The 19226-nt window shown below is 36.8% G+C and overlaps 1 protein-coding gene across 1 annotated transcript in view; it reads right to left on the minus strand.

Annotated features, from left to right (window-relative positions):
* Nucleotides 1-338: 338 nt before the first annotated feature.
* LIN28B (lin-28 homolog B) overlaps nucleotides 339-19226 on the minus strand; it is a 116204-nt gene continuing 97316 nt past the window's right edge. The window contains exon 4 of the mRNA XM_040239113.1: nucleotides 339-699. Within this exon, the coding sequence (XP_040095047.1) occupies nucleotides 339-699 (361 nt within the window). The remainder of the gene's footprint in view (nucleotides 700-19226) is intronic.

The raw sequence follows: 19226 nt of genomic DNA on the forward strand, positions 1-19226 counted from the left end.
CTTGTATCTCCATACACACATATATAAAGACAAGCCCTCTTTATATATATGTCTACATTCTAAAGAAAATCCTCCTACACACACACACAGACTCAGGCTCGCTCCCTCTCACACGAGTACATACAGATAACAGCATCTCATTCTCTGAGTCACATAACACATGACACCCTGCTCCAAGGTAATTTGCTTAGAGTGATTTGTCTGTTTAAAAACATTCACAGTTCCTCAACAGTAGTTAAAAATCCCAGGTCAGCTGCTGTATGTGAAATACTGTTCCCCTGAATTTGCATGAGGTAGACTTCCCAACCGGGGAGAGAAAATGATACGTTAAGGAAGGGTTATGTCTTTTTCCTTTTTTGAACGGAAGGCCCCTTTTTGCTTTGTTCTTCCGGTGCTCCAGATGACTTGGTGGAGGAAGCTTCTTGAGGGGACCTGCCTGGCCACTCTGAGAGCTCGGACCTCGCCTCCTGAAATGATGAACAGCCGTGCCCTCCCCCCACCTCCCGAGGGAACGTCGACGTGCACGGCTGGGGCTCCGCTTCCTGTCTTCCCTGAGAACTGGCTGGCGGCTGCACCGCAGTTTTGTGGGGGCAGTTCGCCACCATGTGCGTGATGCTCTGACAGCAATGGCACTTCTTTGGCTGAGGAGGTAGACTGCATTCCTTAGCGTGATGATCAAGGCCGCCACAGTTGTAGCATCTGCAGCAAGAACAATGAAAAACATCTTAAGTAGGACCAGGTATATCATAAAATATCTCAGAAATCAAAATATGCTAAAATATAAAGACTGCCAAAGAGATTAGCTGATTTCAGTATGGCTTCTTCACACACACACACACACACACACACACACACCCGTGGTTGTACTAAACACAAAAATCAATGAAAAAACCAGAATCTGAAAGCATGAAAGACTAATCACTTCCACAGATAAATGACTCCTGAGATTTGAGTCAGGTTATTGTAAAGGAAGTCTAGTCCATTAGAGGGCAGCCGCGTTCAACAAAAAACAACCAGCTAGCTTGAAAAAGTTTTAAAACCCAGCAGTTGACTTGGAATGCAACACCAATTCAATCAGCAAATGGAAAAATTATAGAGCAAATTAAATTTTATGAGTTTAACATTTCTTTGGGTGTTAATTATTTTGGCTATGGAAATTAGTTGAACTGGAGGAATTTTCTTCCTTTTGCACAAATGAGTGCAGCGAAATTTGATAAATAAAAAGTCAGACATCTATGGTGAATATCTGGGAAATTCAAGTAATATTAGAGCAAAATAGAAAGTGTCTGATTCAGAAGAATGCTATAAAAGAAAGCTTCTAGACAGATACCTACATCAGATTAATAAAGGTTGATGCTAGTTCAGGAACGGGAAAGACTTTCTTTCTGTAGGAAATTAAGTTTTCCTTCAGGGTAAATTCTAAATTGAGATAAATATAAATCCATCTTTAATTAATAAATGAATGCACACTGGGGGCACAGCTTGTACTATGTTTGAAATTTTGACTAAGATTCTAAAAGTTACTTGGAAGATATATTTCAATCAGATTTTCTTTTAAAATGTTATATTAAAAACAATAAAACATCAAGAGAAAATATATTTCTTATAGTTGTGAAGGTTTTTAATCTACTTAGTTACATAATACAAAATTTGTTTGTCTACAAATGAAATGTTTTAAGGGTTTTTCTATTCTAAATTTATTTTCCAAATACATTTATGATTCCATTAATTCTCATCATGAAATACACACAATAGGTCATTTTACAAAATCAAAGCAAAATAGGTGGTAACTCTGGGAATCAGCTTAAGATCATGACAAAAAAGTTAGTTATAATTAACTAGCCAGCTAGTGTGTGTGAGACTAGAAAGTTAGTAACTTATATTACCAAGTATTTCCAAAACAAGCTACTATTAACCTACTGGGAAGTATATGTAGGATTGTTGTTATTGTAACTGTTCAGTCGCTAAGTCATGTCTGACTCTTTAGGACCCCATGGACTATATATATATAGCTCATCAGGCTCCTCTCTCTATGCCATTTCCCAGGCAAGAATACTGGAGCTGGTATGCCATTTCCTTCCCCAGGGGATCTTCTCAACCCAAGGACTGAACACACATCTCATGCATTGGCAGGCAGATTCTTTGGCACTGAGCCACCTGGGACACCTGTTAAGTAACTAGATGGGAGGAATTCTTTCAAAACACACATATATATCAAATAATCACAATGTACACTTTAAAAATCTTATAGTTTTACTTGTTGACTACACTTCAATAAACTGAGGTGGGGATGGGGCTTAGAATGTTTCCCTTAGAGGACTTCATGCCACCTTAACACTTTTTCTCTGTGCTCTTAATTTATATAACTTTGCTACTTAATTCACTGGGATAGAAACTCATTTGAGACAAAGGTCAGGAAACTTCTACTCGTTTTTAGTTCTACTGTTCACCAACTCTCCATCTCACTTGCAAGATGGTGCTAGGACTTGACACCTCTTGATTCTCTTCCAACTTTATCTATGATCTTGGTGTCTCTCTCCTTTCATAATGTGCAACTCAGTCTGATTTTAAGACCTTCTTCAAGAAATATCTGCCAGTCCTGTAGTGGGCAATGGAGGTAGAAAGGACCCAAATTCATCTAGAGTTGGAATTGGGAAGGTGGATGGTAGGAAGCGAAAAAAGGATTAGGGAGACTAGTTTGCTCATAAAAGCATTATTGAAATGAGCCAGTCCAAGCTGGGGAGACTCCTGAGACCAGAAGCATCAATAGTCTCGATCTTCTCTAATTTCATTACCATATCAATTATATAATCTCAATTCCAAGAATCTCTGGAACTGAGATTATATCATAACTATCAATTATTAATAATGAAATTATACAATAATTATCACTCAATTGCCCCATGCAATCCTAGTGCATCCAAAGCTGTTGGCAGAGAAAATCTGTTTAACATTATTCTATTCTACCTCCTGAATAATATATTGATTACACAATTAAACAATTTTCTGATAATTGGCAAATAACCATATTGAATTTAAGGCTTTCATAGAAAAAAATAAGAAAATTGAAAAATGATGTGATCATCTAGAGGGATGATAAAATAATGAAATAAATAATGGCTATTTCATCATCCTTGTTATTGCACTGCCCAAACTACTGTCTTATCTTTCCAGAAGGTATAAAAGACATCAGCAGACAGGACTTTTGTTGTCTTTTTTTCTAACTCTTTATTGAACACAGTTAAGAATTCAAAAATTTTTGTTTTCTGAATAATAACATAGAGAAAAAAACTGACAAGACATTTTTCAACTGTTAAGATGGGAAAAAAATACAAATACAAAAAGACAGTAATATTCCAGACTCTAATGATGATGATGAAATTAATCACATAAGCTAAATCTCAGATTATGAGTCTTCACATACTATATCCTAGAAATATATTTTATCAAACTCAAGAATCGATGAGTGAATAATATATGTCTATGGACAAAAAGGAAATTTATTACTTAGTTAATTCTTCAGGGAGAATGTTATCAAGCAATATTTTTTGATGATACATGTTTGCTAAAAGGACATGCAACAGTATTTTTTCACCTTTTATCAAGTTAGTGCTAGGGCATTTACTTGACAAGGTTCATAAGTGGAAAAATGCTGAGGCACTTACTGAAAGGAGAGAAGCAGCACAGAAACGAAAAATCTCACTGAACTGATCATTCTAATCATATTTAGGAATATATATTTTATCTTCTAAAATAAGTTATAGAGTGAGTTTTTTTTTTAATGTAGAAAAAACTAGGATAATGAACACCCTGCTTCTCCATTTATCAATATTACCTTGTGAATTTTAGAATAATGGAATCACAAGATGGGCTTTTATTTTTTTCAGTAATTAACAAATACTTATGTCAGGAAACAACTATCATATCTTCAAAAATTAAAGGGAAAAAATAACTTTTTAGGATTAAATTATTTATTATTATACTTTAATATAATAAATTAATGAAATATTACAAAGCAGATTCAATATTGTTTTGGTGGTAATTTCTCAGAGATAATGCAAAATTAAACAATAAAAATTACTCACTAATGCTTCAAATTCAGGGTCCCCAAATATAGTCTAAAATGGCATCTTTGAGAAGTATAAGCCCATTACTTATAATAATGCTTTTCCACGTACTTCTCTCCTATAAGCGCAAAGTGAATTCTTAAATTTGCCCATCTATAAAATACCTCCTTTTGAATTAAACTCACTTCCTTGAGGATAACACCCACTTAGGAGCTCATTTCTGAAGAGAGAGAAAATAGGTTAAAGGCTGAGTAATAGAGCTGCTCTCCCACGGACACATCAATTTCATCAGTCACTGTGGAATGCACACTGTTATCCAATTCAGGGAGCCACTTGCCCGCTCATTTACCAAGGGCCTCATGTCAGGATTTCATTTTTCCTCAAATGGGGTCTTCTATTATATTCCACATGTACATTTACCACTACATTTATTTGGGTTCTGAAAGTTACTTTTAAGGACACTGCATCATTTTGGTCTCCTTGCATTTTGATCTGCATAGTTAATTCACTCCCTTAGCTTTTCAGATTTGTTCTATGATTAGGCCAGACTGCCTTCCATGATGAAAAGACTTGCATTCAGTATATATGTGCTTAGCTTTAAAGGGGAGGAGTGGTATGTATTCTCCTCTTCTATTTAATCATTCAACGCCAATCACTCTTCCTAAGAGTGTAGCTCACACCCCATTAGGAAACCGCTTCCTTCCCTAGGGACTGACACCAAAATGGAACAGCTCACAAATAATATCACACCACATTCTCTATACAAAGCTCTGCATGGTACCAGTCTCTTTTGTTCACTCTCACAACCCCTCCAAATCAGTTTAATTTGAATGAATTTTATGTTATGATGCGAGCATTAAAACAAGTCCCAAAAGTGATTTTAAAAAATGAGGAGTGACAGTACATAGACAGAAATCCAGTTTTGTTTGTCTAAAAATGTCATGGAAAAAAACCAAAACAAAACAATGTAGGTGCTCCTAAATATTTGAAAGTCTTAATAAGAAGATATATAGAAACTTACATTCTGAGAGCTAAGAGGGAGGCATTAAGGATAATGATACAGGCACTTCCCTAGCGATCCAGTGGCTAAGATTCCACGTTCCCCGTGCAGCGGGTCCGGGTTCGATACCTGGTCAGGGAACTAGATCCCACATGCTGCAACCAAGAGTTCACATGTAGCAACTGACGATCCCATGTGCTACAACTAAGACCAGGTGCAGCCAAATAAATGAACATTAAGAGAAAAAGAAGATAAGGACACAGTGATCTGTAGGCTTCTAAAGAGGAAGGAAATGTTGAGAGAACCTAAGTAAGACAGTCTCACTGAAAGAGAACAAAGTGGGAAAAGTGCAGGCAATAGGGCAGGAAGGAGGGATAAATACAGGAAAGGAGTACATAAAAATCCCTGGAAGAGAGAGATGAAAGAAAAGATCAATCAAATTTCAAAGTGGAAGTCCAGAGGGGTAAAGAAAAGTCATGAAATGTGGTTCATCAACTCTCCTCTTGGTATTTTGGGGGGGTCCTATGGAGTGAATAAGCTATACCCAGATGTGAATTTAGGTTGCTGAGAAACTTTCAGACAAAATGGGGTCTTCTGGCCTATGAATCTGCCTCTCTTACCCTCAGAAGGTACAGGGGTGGGCAGATTGCATCTGTCATAGCAAGGCTGAACATACTGTTAAAAGAGTTAAAATGATAATTACAGGAATACTGAGGTTCGATTTATTAAGAGCTTATTACATTCCAGACACTGTGCAAAAGGTTTTGAATACACAAAATAAAATTGAATTCTCCCCTGAACCCTATGAAATAGGTACTACAATATCAACATTGTATCAGGGCTGCCCTGATGATTCAGTGGTAAAGAACTGGCCTGCTGATACAGAAGACATGGGTGAGGGCCCTGGTCTGGGACGATCCCACATGACACAGAGCAGCTGGACCCATGCGCCACAACTATTGAGTCTGTGCTCTGGAGCCTGGGAGCTGCAACTACTGAGCCCACATGCCCCAAGCGAAGTCAGCGCGCTCTGGAGCCCACGCTCCACAACAAAAGAAGCCATCGCGATGAGAAGCCTGAGCACCGCAACCAGAGAGAAGCCCACGGAGCAGTGAAGACCCAGCACAGCCAGAAATAAATGAATAAAAATTACTTTAAAGACTCACAGCTTACTGCTCTTTATTAGAAAAGTAGAACAGTGCATTGATGAGAAAACTAAGTCTCAGAGAGTATACAGAGAAGGAAATTTTAACAGAAAATAATACATTTCACTTGTATTTTCATTATATAAAAACATTATACCCAACAATATTGATGTAACTGTTATCACATATAATCTAAAAAATACAGGGTCCTGAAATTTAAAACAGTCACAAACACACAGATTTGAAGTCGATTTTTCTTGAGACTTGGTTATTGTTCTGTCACTGTGCTATGGGCAAGTGAGCTTCTCTTTGCATCTATAAAATGAAAAGCAGCAACTAATCCAGGCCAGACTTTTGACTGCCAACACCCAGTTTTTTTCCCACTCCTCTTGTATTTTCTACTCCTACTGTCCAAAGTTTTCGTCTAAAAAAATCAGTAAATAATTTTTCTGTTCTTCTTAATCATACGTTTAAGACCGAAAGTTGGAACTTCAGGTTAATAACCTATAATCAGAGCTATTAAAGTAACTCAAAGAAATTCCAGCCAAAATAAAGAAAATGAATTCCAATCACTGTAGTTGGAACTGCAGTTCCCATGTGGTGGTTCCCACTGCAGTGCCCATGCGATCGCACTGTGATATAAACAATGTATTCAGGCCTTGAAATACAAACTGCAATGAGATTCTATTGGCTGAAGCAAATATAAATTGCTCTTGGGGAAAATGTGATAGCATAATTCAAAATATTAATATGTATCCTCTCTAAGCCAGCAACTCTAACTCTAGGAATTTGGCCTTCAGGAATATTCACTGATAAGCACAATGATCTAGGTACTAAAATATTACAGTATTGTCCATACTGGTAAAAAATTGAAAAACTAAAATGATAATAATTTCAACAACAAGAATAAATATTTATAGTCAAAACCAGGTGGTCTGGTTACAGAATCTTTGCTCTGTTACAGTGAGCTAGATATGTGAAAATGAGAAAGAAATTAAAGCCCATATACTGAGAAACACTCTACAGATATTAAAAGGAATGAAGTAAAAGAATATTTTTTAAAATAAGGTAGATTTCTATGTATTGACATGGAAAGATCTCCAAGATAAATTAAGTGAAAAAAGCAAAACACATAATAATAAATAAAAGAAGATATGATCTTTATGTTTCAAAAACACTATATACAAGTAAACGTATGCATTTTTAGATGCATAGAAAACCACTGGAAGTGGTTACATCTGGAGAGAGTAGATGTAAGGTGAAGGGGAACTTTCATATAAGAATTCCATAAGTTCTTTATAGTTTCTTTTTAAAATAACCACCAGAAAATTTATAATTATTTGTACAACTGAAAAAGGAAAAAGAACAATTATAAAGCTGTATTTCCATTTTATAATTTGACCATTATTATTATCAGTCATCTAACAGTTAACTTGCACATGAGCAATTCTAGGACCACCTTGGAAGCTTTTTAAAAAATACCTATGCCTGGGTCCTGCTGCAGACCAATAAATCAGAATCTTTGAAGGCACACCCCAGGCATCAATACTTTAAAAAAAAAACTTCCCTGTTGATAGTGAGCAGCTACTTGAGAACCACTGCTACATACAAACCTGAGTTTACCACTGACAACTTTAACCAAGAGATCACCTCATAATCCCAACCACAAGAAATGTAGTTCAAAACTGAATACCAAATATTCCCCAAATACTGTTTCAACAATTCACTGATGCCTGGAAAGGAAGAAGGCAGAAAGGAGGAGGGAGAGAGGAAAAAGGTTATGTATGGATCTTGTTTCTTTACTATGAACTAAAAATGATTCCCTGAAACTTCTAACAGCACAAAAACCTGCATCTTTTTATCATCACTGTGTGTGTCAGTCGCTCAGTTATATCCAACTCTTTGCAACCCCATGGACTATAGCCTACCAGGCTCCCTGCTGTCCATGGAATTCTCCTGGGAAGAATACTGGAATGGGTGGCCATTTCCTTCTTCAGAGGATCTTCCCAATCCAGGGATCAAACCTGGGTCTTCTGCATTGCAGGCAGATTCTTTATCATCTGAGCCACCAGGGAAGTCTCCTGCTTATTTTGGTAGGAAAAGACCGCGAAAATCTATGGAGTCTAGGTTCCGAAGTAGTTTCTCTGTTTCTGAGGCCATTACTCAACTCTTAGTTCATCGTTATGGGTTAAATACGTATGCACCCATATCATCAAAACAGGTGATAATTTATAGCCATTGAATCAACTGCTCCTTTCTCTAAATTTCACTATTATCACCAATTAATATTTATTGACTTCTCATAATAATTCTTTTAATTCTCCATTTCTGTTGCCTCCATCTATAATAATTCTCAAAACCATATAAACTTGTTTCCTGTAGAGATATTCCTGCAAATATTTCTAATGGCCACATACAAAATTAATATAAACATAATGAAAAGATGTTATGTTAGCCATGGAATTTTTAAAACCTCTAAAATGTAAACTACACTTCACCTAAAAGACTGCCACTGATAAAATTACTCCTGCCTACTCTGTTTTTTTTTCAAACTTAAAGATAAATAAAATGTATAATAGATGGTATTGTTGTTCAGTCGCTAACTTGTGTCTGACTCTTTGTGACCCCATGGACTGCAGCACACTAGGCTTCACTGTCCTTCACTATCTCCTAGAGTTTGCTCAAACTCATGTCCACTGAATTGGTGATGCTGTCTCATCTCATTCTCTGCTGCCCTCTTCTCCTTTTGATGTCAATCTTTCCCAGCATCAGGGTCTTTTCTAATGAGTTGGCTCTTTGAATCAGGTGGCCAAAGTATTCAGGCTTCAACTTCAGCATCAGTTGACTCATTGGAAAAGACTCTGATGCTGGGAGGGATTGGGGGCAGGAGGAGAGGGGGACGACAGAGGATGAGATGGCTGGATGGCATCACTGACTCGATGGACATGAATCTGGGTGAACTCCGGGAGATGGTGATGGACAGGGAGGCCTGGCGTGCTGCGATTCATGGGGTCCCAAAGAGCTGGACACGACCGAGTGACTGAACTGAACTGAACCTCTTTTTAACACCTGATTCTAGATACCTAGATACCTTAGCTGTGATGGGATCATGCAGGCTGTGCTGTCAGAGTGCCCACTGCATGTGAGATCGGGTCCTATTTTATAACGGACTGTTTTGGCCATTATATCTAGATATAATTATCTAGATACCTTGTCTGTCAGTGGATTCAATTGCTTACAATACCCCAGCAATCACTTTCACAAATACAAATGAAAAATAGAAAAAAAACAAACACTTAAGAATATCTACAATGAATATCACTTCATACTAATGAAATGTATGTGAATAGTTAGCTAAATGGTAATATACACATATGTGTGTGTGTGTGTGTAAAATCTTGTTTGATGTCTTCGCCTAACTGCTTTTTGGATTGCTTATGTTTATTAGTTTTTGGACACTCTCTTTGATTAATGCCATGGTCTGTCATCTGTATCATAACACCAGCTAAAAATGTACCGCAGTATCTTGACAACTGGCTAAAATATAGTAATAGCTCTATTCGCAAACCTTTCATCATCTTATAAAAACAAGAAGATAAGATGGAAAATGTGTGGGACAGACATGTGATGAATGATGGTGCAGGGTCAAGAGAAGTAGGGACGGAACATACAGCAGATTTTAAAGAGCTGAGGACATGAAACGGGAGAGAAAAACCACTGGGAAAATTGGGGCAAAGGGACCCTTTTTCATGTAAGGGCCCTTCCATCAGTTATAAGTATAAGCCAGGCATTTTTGTATTTCATTCCATTATGTTTAAAAGTACTTGGAAGTCATGCAGCAATTCCATGGAACAATAATTGCTTGTTGAGAATTGGCTACTTTGTACCATAACTTGAGAGGGAGCATTATAATGAATTCTAGGTCATAAGTTAAACCTGTATTTGGAATAGAAATGTTATCTCTCTTTTAGGTGGCAAACAACATGCCACACAGGTAATCTCTTCTGGCTAATGGAAAAGCTGAAAAAACAAGGAGAAAGATAGACTCAAACATAGATAACTTAATGCTTTCCAATTTCTGGGGAAGTCAAAACAGTCCGTTATAAAATAGGACCCAATCTCACATGCAGTGGGCACTCTGACAGCACAGCTTGCATGATCCCATCACAGCCAAGAAGTGTCCAGGTCAGGACAACACGCAGATAACACACACACACACAAACACACACACACAAAAGTCACTGTATTTTTGAAGTGGCAGAGTTGCAACTATCCAAACTGCTGGTTTAAATTTGTTCTAGTTGCAACCAAGGTCAATTTATCTACCATTTTTGGTCACACCGAACTTTAGGTATAAAGTGTTTTTAGAAGGTTAATGCAGGTAGTAAAGTGAAAGAAAGACATTCAATATTTATCTTATCTTGAGGTGGTTAAAATTGGGTATTTACTTTGAGGAAAGAATCAGATTATAGTAATCTGATTACAGCAATATGAAAATGTTGGTTCATTTATCTATTACAGCAGTCCTGCTGAAAACTTAAAACCCCAGTGCTGCTTGCTTTCCTCCAGACCATTTCACATTCACCAGTGTCAGAGGTACGACACCTGCTATAAATAAACACTGGTTTGCCCTGAAGAAAGACAATTCCACCACTGCTTTTATGTCAACGTTTATAAATTTTGGGGGGTGTTTTTTTTTTTTTTTTTTTGCTCATCACATGATTTTTTTTTAGGCACTGGCTAAAAATTAGCTTTATTTTTATGATTGCCATATTTCACAAATCATTCTAAAGTGGTATCTTTCTCTTTATGTGTACATTGAATTTTTTATTAAATTTTTGGTCCAAAACAGAAATTTAAGAGGAATTTCATTATGATTACTTGATAGGTGAAATAATAATTTGTTTTCTAGAGAAGTAGATATAAATATCAAAACAGTTTATGAGATAATTTAAACACATAATAAAAAATACTTAAAGATGAAAACACCTTAGGTATTCAAATAAGGACTGCAAAATTAAAAAGTGACTAGCTCTATTTTGTCACACACACCTTCTCAGTTAAAGCATAAAAGGAAGAGACAGCATGAGAAATTTCAAAGGAAAGAATGATGTACAGAGGTCAAGAACCAATTTTAGTGGCATGACTGATGAACTGCACAGAATAAGGTTAGATAACAGTTCCAGATTTATGCTGGTTATTTGCAAGCTGGAAGCAAAAAAGAGGTCTGGATTAAGATGCAAGCCTACTTTTAGCCAACTGAGGTATTGTTGTTGTTTTATTTAGCCAAACTGACTATAGCTTTGAAGTTACCACGGCTTAATTACCTTTGTGCCAATAATAATGTTGGTAGTGTTTGAGTTTCTATGAAGATAGTGTTAAAACAACTCCCTATTACTAGATCAATATTTTTCATATTAACACTGAATTGTTGCTATATTCCTGAATTAATAAGAACATCTTGTAAGCTTTCTACATTGACAGTGTTTATACAAGTCGTATTAAGATATATTTTTTAAGGGACCTATTGCCCTAGAGCATGTTGCTTGGTGTGATCTACCCAAAATGTCATTCTCAGGATTAATTCATGTGAAAGATGCACAAGAAGATTGTGCCAAACCATCTTCCATCACTACAGCTACTCAAGAATCAGAAGGAGTTAAAAACTATCCTGCTGAAATCACCAAAGAAAGGCTTTTACTGATCGATAAGTTTGATCTCCTCCTGTTCCAGCACCAGCTACTGCTGAGGAAAATAATGAAGTACAGATGAGATGTAAATGACCTCTGTCCACTTCTCCCTCCAGCCCAAGTGGTCTTCCTGTGACTGGCTATATAATATTGTGCTTTGTCAAGAATCAGTAGTTCTTATATTGTTTACATGTCGGTATGTAGGTTAAGTGCAAACTGAACAAAGAAAATCTCTACTATGTTCAGACAACCTTCATCAACTGTGATGTTATCCCCTCTCTGTGTAGGTCTCATTCTGAAAATTAAAGCTTAAAATCATGTAGGGGTTCCCTGGTAGCTCAGCTGGTAGAGAATCCGCCTGCAATGTAGTTTGATTCCTGGGTTGGGAAGATCTGAGTTGGACATGACTGAGTGCTTGGCTACTTCTTGTTTTCCTCCTTACTGGTTGCTGCTGCCCTTCATGTCATCCCACCTTTTTATATGACTAAAGACTGATGGCCAAGCTTCTAAGGTATTCTTACAGATCTTCACTGATCCCTTAAGAAATTTTGATTCCCTATTTGAGCATTTAAAGGCTGTGATTTTGTGAGTACACAGTCATTATAACAAAAAGAGACAATTGAGGAGCCAAGGATGGAGGTAAAATATGAAGTATGAGAAGGGCAGATAGATCCATGGACACAGCTAAGCCAGGACTGCTTACCCACATCCAGGTACTTTTTAAAAAATATATTTATAAAAATAAATAAATTAATTAAAAAATATATATATTTATTTATATTTATTTGGCTGCACTGGGTCTTAGGCGTGGCATGTGGGATCTTTAGTTGCACCATGTGAACTCTTAGTTGCAGCATGTGAGATTTAGTTCCCAGACCAAGGATTGAACCCTTGCACTGGGAACACAGAGACTTAAGTCACTGGATGACTAGGAACATCCCCCAATACTCTTAATAAGTAAAAACCATTAGGACTAGATTCTGCCCATTAACAAATTTACGTTTGCAAATTCTATAAGCCAAACTATGGCTTGCCTTGGAAACAATTCCTTTAACATTTGAATGATAGTTTTCATCTCCTTTGGTCATCCTTTAAATTTGGCTGATAAAGTTTACACTAAGAATCTCGTTTAACTTCTCAGTGGGACAAAAGAAATAAAGCCACTGAAGAATTTTTCTATGTGTCTCTAACAAAAAACTCTTTTTTTTTTTTTTTTCGCTGTGCCACACAGCTTGCAGGATTTCAGTTCCCCAACTTGGGACTGAAACTGGGTCACAGCAGTAAAAGTCCAGAATCCTAACAACAAGGACACCAGGGAATTCCCTAACAAAAAATTCTTGAAAAATATCCTGGTAGAAGTGGTAAAAGGAGGTGACCTTCTTTGGATAATACTTGATCTTTTCACTATAAAAATGTATGTGTTTCAGAGAATAAACATTGAAAAATATGACAGATGCAAGCAGCAAAGTGCTATTTATCACACTGAGTGTTAAGTTCTCTTTATGTATTTTATTTTTATAATTAATTGAATACATGTGTGCTCAATCACTTCAGTCATGTTCGACTCTTTGCAACCTCACGGACTGTAGCCCACCAGACTCCTTGTCCACAGGATTTTCCAGGCAAGAATACTGGAGGGGATTGCCATGCCTTCCTCCAGGGGATCTTCCCAACCCAGGGATCGAACCCCCATCTGCCTGCGTCTCCTGCATTGCAGGCAGATTCTTTCTTTACCCACTGAGCTATCTGGGAAGCCTGAATACAACATATGTGTAAGGAAAAAGTAGTGCTTCACTGGAAAACTGCATTGTCTAGACTCAGCACTCACAATTATGGATTATCTGATTCCGATTCTATGGGAGTTATCTTACAGCTCTTTAAATTGCCGATAACTGCAAAGTTATTCTTGCCCACACAGCGGCAAATTCTGCCCTGTCAGGTTCAATTAACTTTCCTTTCCCATGTGGAAAAAGCTAGTGCTGCCTCTATTTGCATGCTAATCTCAATATTTCTCATCTACATGTGTCTGTTCTGTGGATTCTCCTTTGAAAGTTTGTAACATCTGCTTATTTCCCTCATTTGACTTAAAAAAAAATCTTTAACACTTGCTTATATCTGTATGAAAGTCATGATGTCATCTTTTTTGAAAACTATCCTGTAATTCTCATAGAGTAAATCTGTATAGAAGCCACTTCATGAGATGCAAAGATCATTATGACATCATGATGACTTTGTTTTTTAAGCACACAGAATCTAGAAAAGAGATCAGATGCATAAATGCACAACTAACTTTAACCCTCAGGTTGTCTGTGTTGTTGTTATTGTTTCGGTTGCGCTAAGTCTTCATTGCTGTGCAAGGGCTTTCTCTGCTTGCAGCGAGTGGGGGCTATTGTTCGTTGTGGCACACGGCAGTTGCTCCACAGCATGTGAAATCTTCCTGCACCAGGGACTGAACCTATTGGCAGGCAGATTCTTATCCACTGCACCACCAGGGAAGTCCCAACACTCAGGGTTAATGGACCCAATTTAAGTTTTTGTGTTTCTCTTCAGGAATGTTATTTTTCCTATACCTTGAAAAATTTTGCTCTTTCATGATCCTGAGAAGTATATCCAAATGTTGTAAGTAGTTGAAAAAAATAAGAAAATTTAAATTTTTCCAGAGAAGATATACAAACAGCCAACAGGTACAAAAAAAGATGCTCAACATCATTAATCAGGGAAAGCAAATTAAAACCACAATGAGTTTGTCACCTTACACCTGTTAGAATGGCTGTCATCAAAAAGACAAGGGATAACAAGTGTAGATGAAGATGTGAAAAAAAGAGAAAGTTTGTGCACTGTTGGTGGGAATGTAGATTGGTACAGCTATTATGGAAAACAGCATGGAGATGCTTCAAAAAATTAAAAATAGAACTACCATAGGATCCAGCAATATCACTCTGAGTATAGACCTAAGGGAAATGAAATCCTCACCTTGAAAAGACATCACACTCTAACATTATTTACAATAGCTAAGACTTAGAAACAACCTAAGCAGTCACTGATGGATGAATGGATAAAGAAAATGTGGTATTTTAAAACACACAATGGAATATTATTTAGCCATAAGAAAGACAGATCCTGCCGTTTGCAAAAACATGAATGAACCTCAAAGGTATTACACTAAATGTAATAAGTCGGACACTGAAAGACAAGTACTTACGTGGATCCTAAAACAAAAACTGTCAAACTCATAGAAAGAAAAGTGGTTGTCAGGTGTTGGATGGTGGGAGAAATAGGGAGAGGCTGGTAAAAGGATACAAACTCTCAGCTATAAGTTCTGAAGATCTAATGTATAACATGGTGACTACAGACAATAACGCTGTACTGTATAACGGAAAAATGCCGAGAGAGTAGAACTTAAATGTTCTTACAAGAAAAAAATAAGATAAATATGTGAGGTGATGGACATGTTAATTAACTAGATGGGAAGAATTCTGTAGTAATGCATACATATATCAAATGATCATAATGTACATTTTTAAAATCTTAACAGTTTTACTTGTTAGCTACACTTCAATAAAGCTAGGGTGGGTAGAGGACTTAGAATGTTTCCTTTTCAGGACTTCATGCCACTTAATGCTTTTTCTCTTCTCTTTCATTTTATATAACTTTGCTATTCTCAGTTCACTGTGCTGGAAACTCACTGAGACAATATCAGGAGACTTGCACTTTTGTTTTTAGCTCTACTATTAACTAACTCTCCATTACTTCCCATGAGCTTGCTGGGCTTCTCAGGGGGTGCAAGTGAAAAGGATCCTGCCTGCCAACACAGGAGACATAAGAGACGCAGGCTTGGTCCCTGGGTCAGGAACAGCCCCTGGAGGAGGGCATGGCACCCCACTCCAGTGTACTTGCCTGGAGAGTCCCATGGACAGAGAGGCCTGGCAGGCTTTGGTCCAAAGGGTTGCAAAGAGTTGGACACAACTGAAGCCACTTAACATGCACACACATCTCCGGTGCTAGGACTTGACTTCTCTTGATTCTTTCCCAACTTAAACTGTCTGTATCTCTCTACTCTCATAATGCATAACTCGGTCTGATTTAATGATACTCTCTGAGAAATATCTGCCAGATCCATAGTGGGCAATGGTAGGTAAAAGAGACTCAAATTTATCTCAAGCTGGGGTTGGGAGGGGACCAAAGGATAAGGGGGAATAGTTTGCTTATAAAAGCATTATTGAAATGAGTCCATCCAAGCTGGGAGAGGGGCACCCGAGATCAGAAGCAACTCAAAGGATGAAAAAAGGGGATGGGGGTGGGGGTGGGAAGGAGGATTTTAAATACCTAGACTCAAGAGTCTCAATCTTCTTTAATTTCATAACCCTAAATATCAATTATACGAAATCATCACTCAACTGCCCTGTACAAACCTGGCATCCAGAACTGTTGGCAAAGAGTCTGTTCAATATTATTCTGATCTGCCTCCAGAATAATCAATTAATTGTACAATGAAATAACTTTCTGATAACTGGCAAATAACCATACTGAATTTAAAATTTTCACAGAAAATAAAGGAGAAAATTTAAAAATGATGTGATCATCTAGAGGGATGATAAAATAATGAAATAATCGCCATTTCATCATCCTTGTTATTGCATTGTCCAAAGTATTGTCCGATCTTTCCAGAAGGTATAAAAGACATCAGGAGACAGGACTTTTGTTGTCTTTTTCTTTTTACCTCTTCACTGAACACAGTCGAGAATTCAGAAATTTTCACCTTTTGGATAATGGCAAAGGGAAGAAAACTGACAGAAGGTATTTTGCAGTTGTTACATGAAAAAGAACACAAATACAAAAAGAGAGACAGTAATACTCCAGACTGTAATGATGATAAAATTAATCATATAAGATAAAGCTCAGATCATGAGTACTCGCATAATATATCCTGCTGCTGCTGCTGCTGCTAAGTTGCTCCAGTCGTGTCCGACTCTGTGCGACCCCATAGATGGCAGCCCACCAGGCTCCACCGTCCCTGGGATTCTCAAATACATTTTAGCAAACTTATGAATCAATGAGTGAAAAATATACTTCTATAGACAAAAAGGAAATTTGTTACTCAAGTCTTTCAGGGAGGATGAAATCATGTAATATTTTTTGAAAAGACATGTTTGCTACAAGGACATGTAACAGTATTTTTTCACCTTTTATCAAGTTTGTGCTTGTGAATTTACTTGATATGGTTAATAAGTGGACAAATGATGAAGGCACTGACTGTAAGGAGATAAACAGCACAGAAATGAAAAATCTCATTGAACTGATCATTCTAATCAGCATCTAAAATGAGAATATTTTGTTGCTATTGACTGAGGAAAATTACCACACTCTCTTCCACAAAACTATGAACCATAAAAGTTTTAAAAGCACTGTATTTTGACAATACAAGCACAAGAAGAACCATAGGTAATAAAAAGCTGGAATTCTTAGAAATATATTTTAAATCTGGATCACTATTTTTAAGATGGCTATGTTCCAAGCTCATCCATGAGTAGTTACGTTCATTCAAAGGATATTGCCCATTTTGGGTGTCTATATCTTTATATCAGAAAAATATGGAATAAAATTTGAGTCTGTTACATTTAAATTCTTATTAATTTCCAACCCAATTGTTTTTCACAACATCCCTTCATTTTTGTATCTGTAAATTATTTATAAAATGATTTTTAAAATATGTTTTACAAGAGGCCACTGAGCTCAGAGAGTAACTGGCGATGACTATTCTTCCTGGTATGCTGGTGGCTAATAAAATGTAGAGTTTGACAAATGGTGTTTATGAGATAGAAAATGTTATATCTTTTCAAGATTAGACATGGTCACACTTACTGGGAGCAATAAGAATGGTTTTGTAAGGGAGGTGACCTGGCAACAAGTTAGTCGAAAGCTACTTAAAATAAGTAAGATTTGTATAGATAAAACACGCCAGGTGAATCTATGGCTTGAATTAGAAAATGGAAGTGAAAAACTGGAGGATATATCTAGGAAGGCAACTGGTTAGCTTGCAAAAGCAAATGGAGAAGATTACTGAGCAGAATATTAAATATATTTTATAATTTAATATTTTAAAATCTTTCATCTTAAGAGTTGAAAAAAAATTGAGTTTCAAAGCTGATATATGCATTGCTCCTGACCACAAACTTAATAATGGACAGCCCAGGATTTCCCTCTACAACTCTAGTGATGCATGATAAATCACTTAATATCTCTGGGTTTCCTCACCTAAAATAAGTTTCATCATTTAGGAATCCTTTTATAAAGATGATAATGATTCCCACTTACTTTTCATGGCCACTGTTGGTCTCAAGTGAGATAAATATTTTAAAATGCTTTGCAAACTACAAAGCTCTATATAAACAGTAGGTACAATTTCTCTCCCTTATCTTGGATATTATATTCCTGAAGCACTTCCACTTCATTGGTGGTGAGATAATGGTAGAAGAACTGAAGTTCTCATGAGTTAGGGTAAGAGAATGCAAAAATGAATTACAACAGAAGCTTAAAATATCTTTTCAAGAATACTGAAGAAAACAAACTAAATAGCCTAATAATAATATTTTGCTTATCTTATAATCCTGGGTGTTCTTTGGAAGCAATGATACTAAAGCTCAAACTCCAGTACTTTGGCCACCTCATGCAAAGAGTTGACTCATTGGAAAAGACTCTGATGCTGGGAGGGATTGGGGGCAGGAGGAGAAGGGGACGACCGAGGATGAGATGGCTGGATGGCATCACCGACTCGATGGACGTGAGTTTGAGTGAACTCCGGAAGTTGGTGACGGACAGGGAGGCCTGGTGTGCTGCGATTCACGGGGGCCGCAAAGAGTCGGACATGACTGAGGGACTCAACTGAACTGAACTGAACTGATAATGCTCTATATTTAATTTGTATTTACCGTTCCTTGTCCACTGGGATTTTCTTTACTATCTCTTACTCTGAACTTTGATGAGCTATTAGCAAATTTATTTGTTTGTTGCAGATGCCAAATATTTTTTCTTGTATATAGATAATTGTTGAAATGTTCAGTATTTTTTTGATTTTTATCTTGGAGTACCTAAAAATCAAATGTAGAGTAACTTTGTTTTAATAAATTCCATCAGTAATTCTATAGATGAAGAAAATTATAAAGACAATCTGTGTATACTACAATTTTATGTATGGCAAATTGGCTTACTATTTGCATATTTTAGAAACTACTTTTTTCATCTAGCTCTTAGGATACTGTTATAATGGCTTTCTTTCTACCTTTCTGACATTATTTGCCTAACTTATTCTCAGTATCTTCTTGGA

The sequence above is a fragment of the Oryx dammah genome, unplaced genomic scaffold (genome assembly GCF_014754425.2).
Source record: "Oryx dammah isolate SB20612 unplaced genomic scaffold, SCBI_Odam_1.1 HiC_scaffold_4, whole genome shotgun sequence".
NCBI lineage: Eukaryota > Metazoa > Chordata > Mammalia > Artiodactyla > Bovidae > Oryx > Oryx dammah.